Source organism: Zeus faber, assembly GCF_960531495.2.
Source record: "Zeus faber genome assembly, chromosome: 17".
Lineage (NCBI taxonomy): Eukaryota > Metazoa > Chordata > Actinopteri > Zeiformes > Zeidae > Zeus > Zeus faber.
This window is the reverse complement of record NC_137204.1, coordinates 27964388-27980194: the sequence shown is the minus strand read 5'-3', so window position 1 is coordinate 27980194 and position 15807 is coordinate 27964388. Positions and strand designations below refer to the sequence as shown.

At 48.2% G+C, this 15807-nt stretch overlaps 1 protein-coding gene across 1 annotated transcript; it reads left to right on the top strand.

Annotated features, from left to right (window-relative positions):
• The first annotated feature begins 8316 nt into the window (after positions 1-8316).
• Positions 8317-15245, top strand: prkab1a (protein kinase, AMP-activated, beta 1 non-catalytic subunit, a). The gene is made up of 8 exons (XM_080017514.1): positions 8317-8380; positions 9656-9830; positions 11261-11430; positions 11572-11665; positions 12486-12600; positions 13136-13269; positions 13503-13571; positions 13967-15245. Exons 2-8 carry the CDS (start codon positions 9681-9683, stop codon positions 14042-14044), a joined length of 810 nt encoding a protein of 269 aa, XP_079873640.1. The 5' UTR covers positions 8317-8380; positions 9656-9680; the 3' UTR covers positions 14045-15245.
• The last annotated feature ends 562 nt before the right edge of the window (positions 15246-15807 follow it).

Here is a 15807-nt window from a genome sequence, read left to right as displayed (position 1 = left end):
TGAGGGGTGACGTGTGGGCGGCGTCGTGGTGTTGATGCCGTGAAGGTTCCACGTGAGAAGGCTGTGAAACTCTGAACGTCTGATTGAAATAAACGCTGAAATGAAGTGCACGGCGTCGGCTCCTTCCTGAGAATCCTGCATGCGTGTCTCGTCTTCCCGTATGGTGAGTTATGATGAGTCCGCGTTCATTGGTCATCGTGACGACATGACACATCATTGGTCAATTAAAAACAATATATTTTTTTGTTGATTTTATGCCACTTCAACGTTTCCCACCCATGAAGAGGAATTTATTGACAGTGCACAAAACAATAAAAAATTCGGGAAAACTGCTCATTTGCCTGAGCCCAGTTCACCTCATTGTCACCAAATTGTATTGTCAACATTGGTTTAAAAAGTCGCTCGAAATTTGGATGGAAACATAAAATTTCATTGAATTAAAGCAAATTTCACAATGATGCGTGGTCAGCGTAGATAATTAGGATAATAATAATATAATATATTATTCGTTTTTATTATGTTAATAGTTATCTCTAAATGCAGCAGCAATTATCACTAGCACTAATTGTAATAATGCTGTTATTACTGGCAGCGGATGGAGCTCAGAGCTTTATATGTAATTACAAAGGACAACGCCTGCAGCCGCATGCACCACTCTGGGGTGGAATCCATCTCAGTGACTGATACAAAGCCCCCTCCCTGCGTCCAGGACAGGATCACAGTAAGTAGATGTAATAAACACACATTGCAATGGCCACAGCGTGATCAGCAGTCTCATTTTGTGTAACTGGGCAAAACAAATAGCTGGACGGACAGAGACTGAGTTCTCTTTGTCGACAACGTTGTATAATCGCTTCATAACAGATGCGGCGACGCAGCTCTGGACAAGGTTAATTATTTAAAAGCCGAGTCAAAAGTGATGAGTAGGAGCGGCGAGGCGGGCCGCGCCGCGCCGTCCTGTTAAATCACACGACGGGGGTGAAACAACACATTTGCACAAGTTGGCAGGGTTTTTTTTTTTTTTTCTCCTAAGCCTATATCTGGCAACCCGCAGCCAAATAAAGCGGGCTGAGTATTTCAATTCTGGGACACACACAGCAGCAAAAAAACACGAACAACTGGAACAAGAAACAATGTATTTCCCTCCTAATTAATCGCTGTAAATCTCTTCCGATAATAACAGACTTCGCCTCGTCTAGGTTGAGACTGATATTGATGAAACAGGTACTGTAGCAACAGGGAATTAGACATTATGGGGAAAAATACGTGTTCATGTAGTACGATATTTTAATGACGAATGATCAGTTTCGGCAATGTTATTAAAGGGGGGGAAATAAAATCGGTGTTATTTAAAATGTTTGCATATGTGCAAATGTTTTCATAAAAATCAAGCTGGAAGTCAATGTCACTCGCGTTGATGTGCTACTCCCAGACAAATATTCAGGTCGTCAAAAGTGCCACACGGTGTCTCTGCAAGATGCCACTCCTCACCCGTTTCCCGGCATTTCCCTGAATTGTGCAGCGGGCGGACGGGGCTGAAACCAGGTGGACTCTAAAGGCTATGAACAGGAAGCAAAATGAAATGTGTCTGTTGCTGGTAGACACTGTGTGCACTTACTTTCGCCGGGCTGTCATCTCACCACATTGGGCTCAATAGTCAGCATAGTGCTACTCCATGTTAACTTGTTGACAGATGGTAGGTACAGTACAACATTGGATGGGATGGCTAAATAAAAGCCTTTATCGCTGTCTACAGCCCCTTTCCCACATGGAATCCGTAACAATGCTGCATAAGAAATATCCGGCAGAGGAAGCACGTTTCATTCCCACATTGGCCTCCTTCAGGTAGAGGTTCCGCACGGAGTCTGTTCCCACATTAGATGACTGTTATGGATACAGTACGTAATGTGTTGGGGTTAGTACATTATGTTCCAGCGTAGATGTGATGGTTTGGACAAACTGTAAAAGACACGTCGAGGGTCTGAGCGGCATTTTAAGAAGAAAAATGACAAAAGTAAGAACATAAAGACCTGTCTCCGTGGAGACCGCACGTGCGTCGGCTGCTCGTCTTGGCAGCCGAGCTCCACGGCTCGGATCCGACTCGCTTTTTTTCCCCCCAAATGTTTTTTTTTCCCCCCAAATGTTTTTTTTTTCATCCCGAAAAAACAAACAACATTCGAAAATATTTGTACGAGATAGATAGTCGTAAAAACCCACTATCTGTGCTTTGCCGGCATTCGGGTCCCACCCCTGCTTTATGTGCTTGTCCCGGCAATGTTCCCGCTTCCATTCACACACACTTCCATTCACAGCCGTTCCGGCGTTTTCCTAGAAATGATACCAGCTCCAGAGTGGGAAGATTTACGGAACGACTTTTACGGAGCATCGACACCGGCTCCTGTTCCCACACTACATCAACACAGAACACCGCCAGTGGATTAACGGCTTTCAGGGCGAGTGGGAAAGGGGATAATAACTCACCGGGCTGTGGGGGGGTGTGATCTAACCCCTGCTCTGGATCGCCATGATGAGCAGCAGGTGCACAGCCGCCCCTCGTCCCGGGCCCAATCAACTAGATCCAAGACAGGTGTGTCGGCTTCAATCCCACCACCCCCGCTGCACATTCACTTTGCAGCGTCGCATTTCAGAACCTTTCACGTGGTCACGGCAATGAGACCATGGGCGGCCTGTCCCCCAAAAACCACTCTCCCGGGATTCCATCTGCTACATTATCTTCACAAGATAGGCAGCGCCCACGAACAAAACACTGCACATGCCAGTACAGCCGACAGCCAATTAGCTGCTTGGCCCAACGCGCTCTGCAGCCGCTTCAGCATGACGCCGCACCGGGAAACCATTAGGATGGAAATTAAAGAGCAGCTACCAGGTTTGTTTTTCTTGAATTTACGATTTTTGGGCTTGTGGAGAAGATGGTTTGAAAAAATAATAAGAAATAATGAACTTCTTAGTGGATGGAAAGGGCAAAAGTAAAGGAGGAATGTTGGTGTTTTAGGTTTGCGGGTAAAAAAAAGGCCTTTTTTTTTTTTCCCATCTGGTCGGTGAGTTCAGGCCGGGAGGCGTGGCCGTCCCTCTGCCACAGCGCAGTAGCAGGGTGCTAGTCACCTTAGGACACTGAAGTACTGTGTTTAAGACTCGTCATTTAGAAGTAAACAGTATTTGCACAAAATAAATCCAGTTTTTCCAAAATGCAATCCCATCCCAAAGGAGGCCGTGGTGAAGTGAAAAGAGGAGGAGGGAGAGACGGGCGTGACGCAGGTGTTTAAGTAGGCAACGAAGGAAAACAAATACATCCAAGTCTAGATCTAAAATAAAACCCCCGTCTTTTTCCAAGCATCCCTCCGCGGGGAAGGACGGGGTCGGAGTGTGAATTATACAATATCAGGCGGGGAGGGGGCATCAACTCTTTCCTCTGACTGAGGAAGTGTCCCCGTTACGCACGGTTACACACCGGGGGGCTTCTTTTGTTTCCTTCAATTAGAAAACGGAGTAAAGGTAATGAATCTACAATAAAAACCACACTGTTTTTTTTTTGCTCGGTTTGGGAAAAAAAAAAATGGCTCTGATCTGAGCTGCGGACTGCGCCCTCCGCGATGCTCGGCATAATGGCACGGTCCACTTTAGGGGTGTCTGGGATCCCATCTCAAGACCCTCCCCGGCATGAATGTGGGAAATATATTGAAATGTTTACGATTACAGGCAAGAAGGATGACCTGTCTTTTTTTTAGCTATGTTTACATGTTTGGTTTCATTTGAGTCGGAAACTGGGAAATAACTCTAAATCTAAATTGAAACACACAGAGCGTCGGCAGCGAATGTCACATTCTTGTTGGTGGGCGTAACAAATTGCATTACAAAAATTTAGTCCAGCTGTAATTCTAAGTAAAAAAAACTAACTACTATCCAATTGCACCATCGTTGATGCTCTGGGTGCCCCACCCTGCAGGTTGCCTTGTAACGGGGTTTGACAAAGTACACGCACAACGCAACACAACACAATGTGACGCTGCATCGGGTGTGAACCGAGCCCAACCCAGGCTCTGGGGTTGACCCCCGATCGGCAGACTTTCACGGGGACGTGGAGGTGAACAGAGCTGAGGACAGGAAGTCGCTGGACAGCGGAGTCGCCGGACTCCTGGATGCCGGCCGACACATGTCAGCCCCGTCGGTCATGTCGGGGGTATTCACCGGCCGGCCTTCATCAAACACCGCCCTTGGGGGGGGCCCGACCGCCTTTCAAGGAGATCGCCCCGCGTCGTCTTTTCCGGCCTTGAAAGGCCTATTTTGGGCGCCCGAGCTGCTCAAAAGGTGAAGGGATTTCTTTGGGGCCGCGGGCCTTCACTAACCAGGGCAACCGTTTTTAAAGTTTGAGCGGAATCACTTTGCTGAACCGGCGATGGTTGAAAGGTTGTATGGCATTCGTTTGTATTGTCAGTTCTTTTGTCATCCTCGCAACGCTTGTCTTCTCCATCGCTAAGTCAGAAAGGTTTGGTTTCTTAAAGGCGGAAGTCGACTTGAAAAGATCTGTAGGTCGGGCATGCAGTCGAATTTTGGACCTGTGGAAGGAAGGACGGACGGACGGAGGGACGGACGGACGGACATACAAAGGAAGGAAGGAAGGTAGGTCAGCGGGCAGGCAGGAGATGACTGACTTTTCGGTGGGAACTTTAGGAGAACCCGTCCCAATCGCATTATTTACAAAATCCCGAACTGTGTGCAGTGAGACATGACACTGTCTCACTGCATGACACTGTCTCCGGTTCTTTGAGGGATACAGGAGCTTGGAAATCCCCCGAACCTCTGAAGCTTCCAGCGGTGTTCAGATCATGTGACGCGTGACGGATCCCTCCGGGCGCGTTACGTCAAATCATTCCGCACGCTCCGGCGCCTTGCTCAGGAGCACCGGCAGGAGCGCCCGACCACGTCTTCTAGGGTGGGAGGAAACGCACGGGAACACCGAGAAAACCGCCGAACATGAAAAGGTCTCGTGACAACAGGTCCGGAGAGGAGGGAGTTTAGGAAGAAAGCCGTTTCTGTGTTAAGCAGCGAGGTGTGGGCGTTGCTACCGCCATTGATTTTTCAGCACATAAACACATAAAACCCCCCAACAACATTACGCCAACTCCATATATCACACTCCATCTGTTTCTCATCCACCTCAAATACATTTTTAAAGCTGCACTTACACAGACACAAACACCGCAACCCTCCCCCAGCAGACAGCCCACTCGCTCTGCAGCCGAGCCGAGGCCCCGGGGCTGTCTGGCTCCAGGGAAACTGTTGGCTGATGTTGTTGTTGTCTGCTGCTGCTGTTGTTGTTGTTGTTGATGTTGTTGTTGTTGTTGATGTTGTTGTCTACTGCTGTTGTTGTCGGCTGTTGTTGATGTTGTTGTTGTTGTCTGCTGCTGTTGTTGTTGTTGTTGATGTTGTTGTTGTTGTTGATGTTGTTGTCTACTGCTGTTGTTGTTGTCTGCTGTTGTTGATGTTGTTGTTGTTGTCTGCTGCTGTTGTTGCAGGTTGTTGTTGTTGCGGTGGTGGGTCTGATTCCACCAAATATCTGGAGACGCGGCCCACTCACGTCACCTCGCTGGAAACACGCTGACACTATGTAGTTATCGGTTGTCGCAGATTGATGAGCAGGTAAAGGCGGGGCCACATTATGTGATTTAAAAAAAAAAAAAATGTATCAGCACACATCTAGCGACTGACATTTACAATTTCTCAGTCTCTGCTGTGCACACACATAACAACTGTTGTCTTTGAGGGACGCAGGTTTGTTGTGCTCCAGCACTCGCCAGAATGGATTTTCTTGTGAGATGACAGCGAGATTCATCAAACCTCGCCATACTTTGACCCCAAAACCAACATGGCTGCAGTACCGCTCCCTACCGAGGTTGTTCGCGCAGCGAACCTGCAGCACTGACGTTCCACGCTGATCACACCCTCATGAGTCGACACTGTTCCACGAGTGGCTCCTCCATTCCACAAGTCCACACTCGCCCACTCGCCGCTTTCTTTGGCTTCCTCATCTTATTTGCTGTTTAAAATTGTCGTTGTGATTTGAGGCTTTGACGCACGCAAACCAAAGGGTTTTGGAAAGACTCGCCCCGATAAAATCAAACATGTTTGATGGATGCGTGACCTGGACGGTTTGGATCGTATGGAGACAGATTCACACACATCGATGACAGCTCAGATTCTACAGCGTGACTGCCCTGTACCACCCTGTACTACCCTGTACCACCCTGTACAACCCTGTACCACCCTGTACTACCCTGTACCACCCTGTACCGCCCTGTACTACCGTGTAACAGCCTGTACCACCCTACACTACCCTGTACTACCCTGGACTACCCTGGTTAAATGCAGAGGCCTCATTTCACTGGCCACCATCCAAAGCATGTGCATGTGGTGTGTTGCGTGATAATTAAAGATTCTTCTTCTTCTTCTGGTTTTGAGTTTGAAAAGAAGATGTTTGGGCTGTACAATCTGTACATCTGGGGGCGTGGTGACATCAATTGCAGGTCTCTCAGTGGGCGTGTCTCTTCCTTTCCTTCCATTTTGTTTGGCTAGACTGGAATGCTTCTTGTCAGCAAAGAGATATAACATCAGATCCTGTGTATTATTGTGTAACATGGCCTAATTTTGCCTTTCCGGCGCCCATTTGATGAAATATTGAAGTGCTCTGTTGAAAGCGTGGGACACACCACTTCTTAGCCCACTCCACCTCAGAATACCTGCACCAAAACAAACATTTATATAGACTTATTTTTAAAACGCTGTTAAAACACTGAAAAGAGCACTCTTGTGGAAACATAGGTGCTTCTTGGAAAGCAGGCTTGGCGTAACAAAAGGACTGTTAGCCTATGGCAGAGGCTAAATATGATCTTGTGGAATGATAGATAATTTCACTGCAAAAAATAAAAAGGCAGAAAGCACAAGTACAATTTTATACCATTACTATTTTAATATTAGAACAAAAGCAACGTAACGGCAAAAGATAATCTGATTTAAATAAGTTTATACATGCATAATTGCTCTCTGCAGAGCCTGTTATTTTATTTTATTTTATTTTAATTTAAGCACAATATAAAGGTATAATGGAAACAGAAATGCAAGAGGTACTGCAGTACAAATATATTAGAAATGATGAGCTGCTGAGCTTAAACCACACTACCATCTAGTGGTGACAACATGGAATTACACCAGACAAGTCAGAGGGTCCAGCATGAATCATAAATGATAAACAATAGATGTAAATATAATATTTATATGTATGCAAATTAAAGAATATTTCAAATGTTTTTATTCTAAGTATAAAAACAAGTATAAAATGAACAAGTTGCTGTGGACCCCGCCTGCAATTCATTCAATTTAAATCGAAAATATATAAATAGATGTATTGATATTTGATATATCAAAATGTACGTGGATACATTAAGCACATCAAAATAAATATTTAACAAATCTAATAAACGTAAAATAATATTAAGCTGCAGGCGGCGACACGCGGGGTCCAGGGGGGTTGTCCCGAACCCTAACCCACTGGAGGAGCGTCATTCGTTGTGGCCTGTTTAGGGTGTAGTTCAGTCTGATCCGCTGTCATTCTGAAGTACGGCTGCGTGGTTATGGCTAAAATGATAATCACGATTATCTGGGGAGCACAATTATTTTATCAACAGAAAACCGCCGTGACAACAATAACGTATTATATGAACTTATGAAGAAATGAATAAACTCAAATGTACAAATCTCTGAATGAAAAAAGGGGCTTCGTTCACATGACTTCAGTCTTCTGAAGGCTGGATACAAATGATTCCACAATAATGGAGCGATCCCGATCAAACTTGGAGGGCGGCGTGTCGGGACCGCCCCGAAAGCTGCCCGTGAGCTTGCGGCTCCACGACGTGCACCGACCACCGACCACCGACCTCCGACCTCCGACCACCGACCTCCGACCATCGACCACCGACCTCGGACCTCGGACCACGGACCACCGACCTCCGACCATCGACCACCGACCTCCGACCACCGACCTCCGACCACCGACCACCGACCACCGACCTCCGACCTCCGACCACCGACCTCCGACCACCGACCACCGACCACCTACGACTCGCACGAAGGACTTCGAGGCCCAATGACCATGGCCCCTCGTCATCTGCTGGTTATCAGGGCGGTGGGGGGGGTGCGTGGTTCCTCCGCGGCACACCAGGGGGCCGCGGAGCCCCGCTTGACGCGCATGCGCGGCGCGGCGCGGGGCGGGGGCGTGCGGTGTTTACTTCCCCGCAGCGGAGGAGCTGGACTTGAGCCGGTGACACCGACGACGGCGGCGGCGCAGCGGCCCTGCTCTCCAGCTCAGGTGACGTCGTTCAAACGCCCGTTTCTCCGCGTCTCCCGTGCGTGTGTCCGGGAAGCAGAAACGCACGCACGTACACGCACGTACACGCGCGCCGCGTCGCCGGTGCAGACGGTTACGCAGTTCAAATGCAACGGAACCGGCGTGACGTTGCGATCGGTGTTTCGTGGAGGTGGAGCGGGGCTCGCTCCTGCGTCCGAACCCTGTTGGAACCGACGGCCGCACGACGGAGCGTCGGCTCTGACCTCGATAGCGGCGGCGCGGGTCCTTCAACCGCCGTTATGACGACGCAGCCGTTCGCGGCGGGGTGGTTGGACGCGTCCGTCCGTACAACCGCCCGTCGCCTCGCGATTTTTGATTTGTATTTTTTTTTTTTCCCGGTGACGAGTGAAACGTTCCTGCGGCGACGCGTTGGGTCGCGGAGTCGCTGTCGGCGGTCGGTGTCGAACGCGACACGGACTCCGTGTCGCCGGCGAAGCGCCGCTGGTTCCCACGCCCTCCAGCTTTATTCCGGCGCCTCCACACGCGGAGCGGATGGTTTTCGTTTGAGCTGCGTGAGGCAGGAAGATCCAGAAGCAACTGGAAGAAAAAAATAATGAAGGATGAAAGAAAATACTCAACACGTCTGGTTTGTTGATGCAGCAAATCTTCAACAAGTAGTAAATACACGTCTGGACATGATCAGTAGGAAGTCAACACGAACCTTCTGCACACACTTCACTTGATGAGCTCGTACCTTGGGAAAATAGATCATTTGCGCTTTATCAGACTTTATTCATCCCCGTGGGGAAATTCATATATTTTGTCTCGGAATTATAAAAATTTAATCTTTTAAACCAGTGTGTGAGTGTGTGTGTGTGTGTGTGTGTGTGTGTGTCCGTCCACAAATAAGTCGATATTTGATCAATTAAGCCTCTTCCAGGTTTTCTAATAAGGACATCCAGTTTCATCCAGTTTCATCCAGTTTCATCCAGTTTCGTCCAGCTTTACATTCTTTATTAATTTTGTAATTGTAATTTCAGACGAACCTCTCACAGGTTTTTCCACCGAGGACAAACGCATCCAGCTCGACCAGACTTTACATTTAGAATTGGGATTTTAAAGGTTTCCCTTGAGGACAAGCTCATCCAGGTTTTTCCAAAGAGGCGTTGAGTTTTCTTTCCACCTTCAGGTGTTTTGTTTCAGGGTGCAGTTGGATTTGAATTGTACGTTTCCTTTACATTTAGAATACAAATAATAATAATAATAATAATATTAATGTTACATTTGCGTCGCCAGCGACCAGGTGAGGGTGTGGGAGGCCATGGGGAACACCAGCAGCGAGCGTGCGGGCGTGGGCCACGGGGAGAAGTCCCACCGCAGGGACAGCCGGGGCGCCAAGGAGGGGGAGAGGCCCAAGATACTGATGGACAGCCCCGAGGACGCAGACATATTCCACGGCGAAGACATGAAGGTAGGTTTAAAGTAAAGACGGAAAAGGAACATGGTGATTTCAACAGAAAACACACAAAAAAAGAAAACCCTTGACCGGAGACTTGGAGGGACAAGCTGTTGAAATACAGTGTTTGCAGGTCCTTAAAAATGTTTCTGAATATCATGCATTTGGTCTTACTTATATTACCGAAGGCTCATTAAAAAGTCTTAATTTGGAATTTTTTTCAAGGTCATTTAGATGTCATTCAGTAATCTTAAAATTGAATTTATGGTGCCTAAAAAAAAAAAAAAAGTCTAAAATTTGAATTGACGATGCCTAAAAGTCATTGACTAGTCTTTATGATGTCTTCAAAGCAATTAAATAGTCTCATGGCCGTAGTCCAACGGGTGGCGCAGTGTACGGGCGTGGCACGGCGGGCCTTGAGTGCCGCTTCCTGTTAAATCCATTTTAATCCACTGCTGCGACTCCACCGGCCACGTAAGCCGCGTGACTTTTCTCTATTTTTGCGCGAGGTCAAAACATATATATATATAATTTTTTCCAACTGGGCGCACCTGCGCAGCCTTTCCCATAGAAACACGAGATAAAACCACGTGTAGGTGTTTTAGTAAAGAGGGCGATCAGCTGAAATGTGCTTTATATGGGTCTACACTGCAGCAGAGACCTGGAGCTGCTGGAGGACTTGCTTATTGATCCAGACCCAAAAATGCAAAGAACAAACACACTGCGTCTGTGTGTGTATGACTGTGGAGGGGTGGGGGTTCAACTGGATTTGAATAAAATGCATAAGTTGATCTGGTTGGAGTCGCGGTGTCCAGGAGAGTGCGAAAGCAGGGGAGTGAGGGGAGTGGAAGGAGAAAGAGAGCGTCCGAAGAGAAGTTTACAATAAAAAGGGACACGTCCATCCCAGGTGGTTATTATCCAACCGGGCGCCTCCACCCCGGCAGGTAGCTGTAAGCCGCTTCCGTCTGCGTCTCCTTTATTGAGTCCGTCTGGTCGACCCCCGCCGCCCGTCACAGTATTCTCAAACTGCGTCTGCGGTGGACTTCTACCCTTACATTTGAGTACATGACGTCTTAAAAGTCGTTCGCCTTAAAAAAATTGATTCTGCCGTGTTATTTATCCAATGTTTATGGAAACTAGTCGAGCTCTTCTGCCTTCGCAGTCAGGGTCCACATTTCTGACCCTAAAGCAACTGCTGAGCTTAACTGTAGAGGGAAATCCAATTCAATCCTACTTTATTGACTTTGTTTACTTATTCCACTTCCTAATCACTCCCCTTGTTATCTGACCTAAAAGGATGACAGTTCATAGCCTGCCACGGGTCCAGCTGAGTCTTACCTCCCTGTCCCAAAATGACACAGTACTTACCTGCAATACTTCAGTGTTTACCCCAGCATAAGCAGCTAAAATGCCCGGTGCCCTATGGCCCCCCTGTGGTTCCCCAGGCTCCCCTACAGAAGCAGGAGTTCCTGGCGTGGCGGCAGGACCTGGAGGCCGACGACAAGGCTCTCACTCTGGACCGGCCCACGGTGTTCCGCTGGACGGGCGACGGCAGGGAGGTCTTCCTCTCCGGCTCCTTCAACAGCTGGGCCAACAAGATCCCCCTGATCAGGAGGTGAGGTCCGAGGCCGGTGTTGTGGTGGCACGACGACACACCTCAGGTGCTTTCTGACTTTTGAATCGTCTGTCCGGCGCGGTGCTACATTAAGGTCCTGGCGCTCGTTCGACATGAATGTCCGCTCTTTTCCGTTTGCAGCCAGAACAACTTTGTGGCCATCGTGGATCTGCCCGAAGGGGAACACCAGTACAAGTTCTACGTGGACGGACAGTGGACTCACGACCCCACAGAGGTGCCGCCGACATAACGGGATTCCTAAGATATACCCAAGTGAAAAATACAGCTCCAAGTTACTGAGGCAGATGCGTGTACTCGTTCTTATTCTAATAACATTCCAGCCTTTTTTTTGGGTTTTTTTTTTACAACAGAAAATATTATCTCATGTCGTCATAAATCCCCTGGATTTACTGTGGTCGTGACTTTTTCTCCTCACCTCACTTCGTCCAGCGTAGCTAGTGGGGAAAGCTTCTCCCTGGCTGTTATGTATATACCCTTATTTGGTGTTTCACCTCACCTGGCTGGCTGTTGCCTATATGCCCTTATTTGGAGTTCTACCCCCCCGGTTGTTACCTATATGCCCTTATTTGGAGTTGTACCTTCCCTGGCTGTGACGTATTACATTCCGTATTAGGAGTTGGTTATGTGGACCATGTAATAACTAATAGGAGGTATAGTTTTGGCCATTTTGCTGAAAATGGGTTGTATTCAATCAATCGGGCATCCACCCAGGCATCTGTGGTGGTTTACTTAATACTTTCAACAAACTATTTATCCATCTATTAATGGCAGCCGCTCTGGATTGCTGCTGTGTTGGCTTGGTCATAAGTTTTCCGTCTTCAGCGCTGGCAGTGTTTGTCCAGTTCACTTGTAGGTCACAAGCTTATTTTCGTCCAGATCACAAGCAGAGATTTCAAGAAACCGCAATATGTCATGAACCAAAGTGTTGGTAACCCAAGATTCCCATTCATTTCCTATACGTCTACGCCGAGGCCAGGTGTCGGAGGGTGCCTTTGTGGTTTCTAAATCTGGTTCGGTCTTTCTGTGTCGGACAGCCGGTGATAACCAACCAGCTGGGCACGGTGAACAACATCATCCAGGTGAAGAAAACCGACTTTGAGGTGTTCGATGCCCTGATGGTCGACTCCCAGAAGAGCTCTGACATGTCAGGTCAGCGCCGCTCCCATCCCCCTCTCTCTCCCTCTCTCTGTCATGTTTACCACGTCAGTAGCGTGTCAAGTAGGAGCATCACTTCAAGGCCCGGGCTCCAAAGCTGCAGGTTTATTTATTATTATAAACTCTGAATTGATATATATCAGGCACAATCTAATTATAATGTGCTTATTTATTTGTTGATGCGTACTTGCTTATGTGTTGTCTTTTTCAACCTTAGATTGAGAAACTACAATGGATAATTAAAAGATAAAAAAAGAAAAACCACTGAACTAAACAAACTACTCACATTGAAAACACAGAAATGTTTTTATTATTTTTTTGGGGGGGGGGTGTGTTAAATTGTTTTAATTAAAAAAACAAACAACAACCCCTAAACTACCTTGAGGCCGACAAAGTCTTGAAGGAGTCCCGGAGAGGAAACGCCGCTCCTCGTGGCGACACATTAACTTCAGTGTTTACTCTGAGTGAAGCTACTTCCTCCTGAGCTACGTGTTAACAACCCCCCCCCCCCCCCCCCCCGCTGAGTTAGACCTGTCCAGCTCCCCCCCCGGGCCGTACCACCAGGACGCCTACATCCCCAAGCAGGAGGAGAAGTTCAAGTCTCCGCCCATCCTGCCCCCTCACCTGCTGCAGGTCATCCTCAACAAGGACACGGGGATTTCTGTGAGTACAGCGTTGTTTTGTTCTGTTTCCTCCTTTAAATACGCTTCACGTCCTTTGAAGCACATGAGGCAAACATTTTCTAGTACCTTTTTACCCTTCAATTTACAAAAAGGTAAAGTCGTGTTGTTTTATGCATAATAATGCTAAATAATGGAAACACACAGATGTATCAATTTAGTAGTAATAAGTAGTAAATGATGATGAATAGCCGGTCATTATCTCCCGATGCTCAGTGCGACCCCGCCCTGCTCCCGGAGCCGAACCACGTCATGCTCAACCACCTCTACGCCCTGTCCATCAAGGTGAGCGCCGATCCGTTAACGTTCAACAGTTGCCAGTGTGCGGGGCGTGGCTGCGGGCAGCAGGGACTCCCAGGAAACCTGCTCAAATTAAGTGTTCATGGCAGCGTGATGAAAGTCATGAACCTGAACGTTTTCTCTGGACGCCGCGTCGGGTTAAACCTTGGGGCCGACTCGCTCCATCGGTGACGTCGGTGGAAAATGTTGCGTCGCTTTTCAAACATCGATTTCCAAAAAAAAGTCAACGAGGCGTTCAGATTTATTTTGTGGCCGGCGTCATTTTTCTTTCTCGTTATTTGAATTTCCAGCATTTTGGGTGTCGATCCCCTCGGGACGGGTAAATAATGAGTGTCAAAATCCGAATCTCATCTAAACACGAGGTTCATTTCCTCCGTCAGGATGGCGTGATGGTGCTCAGTGCCACGCACCGCTACAAGAAGAAGTACGTCACCACCCTGCTGTACAAACCCATCTGAGCCGGACAGCCTCCGCCCGGTGGCCGGGCCCCACCGGGACCCGGACAAAGCCATGACCCCCAACATGTATTCTGCATCGCGTTGTGGCTCTGAAGTGCGTACATGGCTTTGGAGGTGGAGACTCGGTGGCAGAGACACCTTCATGTCCTGGATCCAGCCACGAGTGTTTGGAGATGGTTCTTTGGCAAAGCAGCCGTCAACAGAGTTTTAGACGTTTACTAGTCAACACGTTTGACCTTATTTTCCTGATGATAGCTCACGTTTTAACAATTTGAATCTATGTATGTACAGCATGTATGTATGTATGTACAGTACACATGTACAGTGGAGGAAATAATTATTTGATCCCTCACTGGTTTTGTAAGTTTTCCCCATGACAAATTAAGTGTCTATAATTTTAGTGGTTATTTTGGGAGGTTTATTATAACAGTGAGAGACAGAATATCAAAAAGAAAATCACATTAAATAAAATATATAAATAATTTTGCATTCCATTGAGTGAAAGAAGTATTTGATCCCCTATCAAAACATGACTTAGTACTTGGTGTACAGAGGCCAGAGGTTTCTTGTACTTGACCAGGCTGGCACACATCTCAGGAGGGCTTGGGGGCCGCTCCTCTTTGCAGAGCCTCTCCAATCCTTTAAGGTTTCGAGGCTCTGCAAATACTTATTTCCTCCACTGTGTACATGTATGTACTGCGTATGCCTCTTGGAAACGATAACGGGAGAAACCCTCCTGAAACCGATCCCCTGGTCCCGCTGACGTCAAACCTGCTTTTGCCCAAGCTGCTTCATTTTGCTGTACTTTGCTTTTGTTGACGCCAGTAACAAAAGTGATTTTCAGATGTTACTGACAAATACAAAATATGCAGAAACGAAGCCACTTTGACAGAAACCTGCCCCCGTCAGCGGCGCCGGGGGGTGGTTTTGCGGAAGGATTCCCCACCGTTTGTTCAGATGGTCCAAAAACCCTAAAAGAGAGACGGAGAGAAATCTGAGCTATTGTCGGGGGAGTGGTCAGTGACGTAGAAACGCTTCCGCTAAAACGTCCTTTAAAGTGGAAACAAACCCCCACCCCCACCCCCCAGCGTTCCCAGGCGGTGTCACTGTTTGACGAGCGGGGGGGGGTTGAGCTTTTCCTCCCGGCGCTCGGACGGATGATCAACAGCACTTTGGAAACTAGAGAAGCAAGAAGCGGCTGAGATTGTCACAGTTCTACGCTGCGTGAGAAGGGGGTGGAGGGGCCCGCCCGGCTGGGACCCTCCACCCCCTTCAAAACCTGCACTTTGGTTCAGTCCATTTTGTGAGGTCTCCATTTTTGACGCTGCCCTTCGGGCCGAGCCGTGAGCGGGTTGGGGAGGTTGCGTTCCGCTGTGTCTGGTTCGGGACAGTGGCCGGGAGCGCCGTATGGAGCCATTGCGTATTTTAGATGACGACGGAGGTGGTGTTCCAGTACTGCTCTCTTAATGCCCGTCTGCTTTTAGGCTCCGTCCACACCCGTGCGGATATTTCTCAGAACAAACTTTTTCCCCCGACGTTTTGGCCTCTGGTCCACGCTGCAGCGGTGTTCCAGGTCGCGGAAACGGAGGTGATCGATGACATCGCACCTCGATCCGCCCGCCCCGTTGTTGCTCCGTGTGCGGAGCAAGCGCCTGAAACTACGCACGCAACGATGGCGCACATGCACCGCGCTGCTAATCTAACCACGAGTTTACCCCCGGAAAACGCGGGTGGTGCGGACGGGCTTGTTCCGTTTTTAGTGA

Bases quoted from the DNA above. Each gene is read 5' to 3' on its own strand.
- prkab1a (XM_080017514.1), top strand. From the start codon at position 9,681: ATGGGGAACACCAGCAGCGAGCGTGCGGGCGTGGGCCACGGGGAGAAG. The intron at 9,831-11,260 runs GTAGGTTTAAAG...GTGGTTCCCCAG, and splicing joins TCCACGGCGAAGACATGAAG to GCTCCCCTACAGAAGCAGGA. The intron at 13,270-13,502 runs GTGAGTACAGCG...CCCGATGCTCAG, and splicing joins ACAAGGACACGGGGATTTCT to TGCGACCCCGCCCTGCTCCC.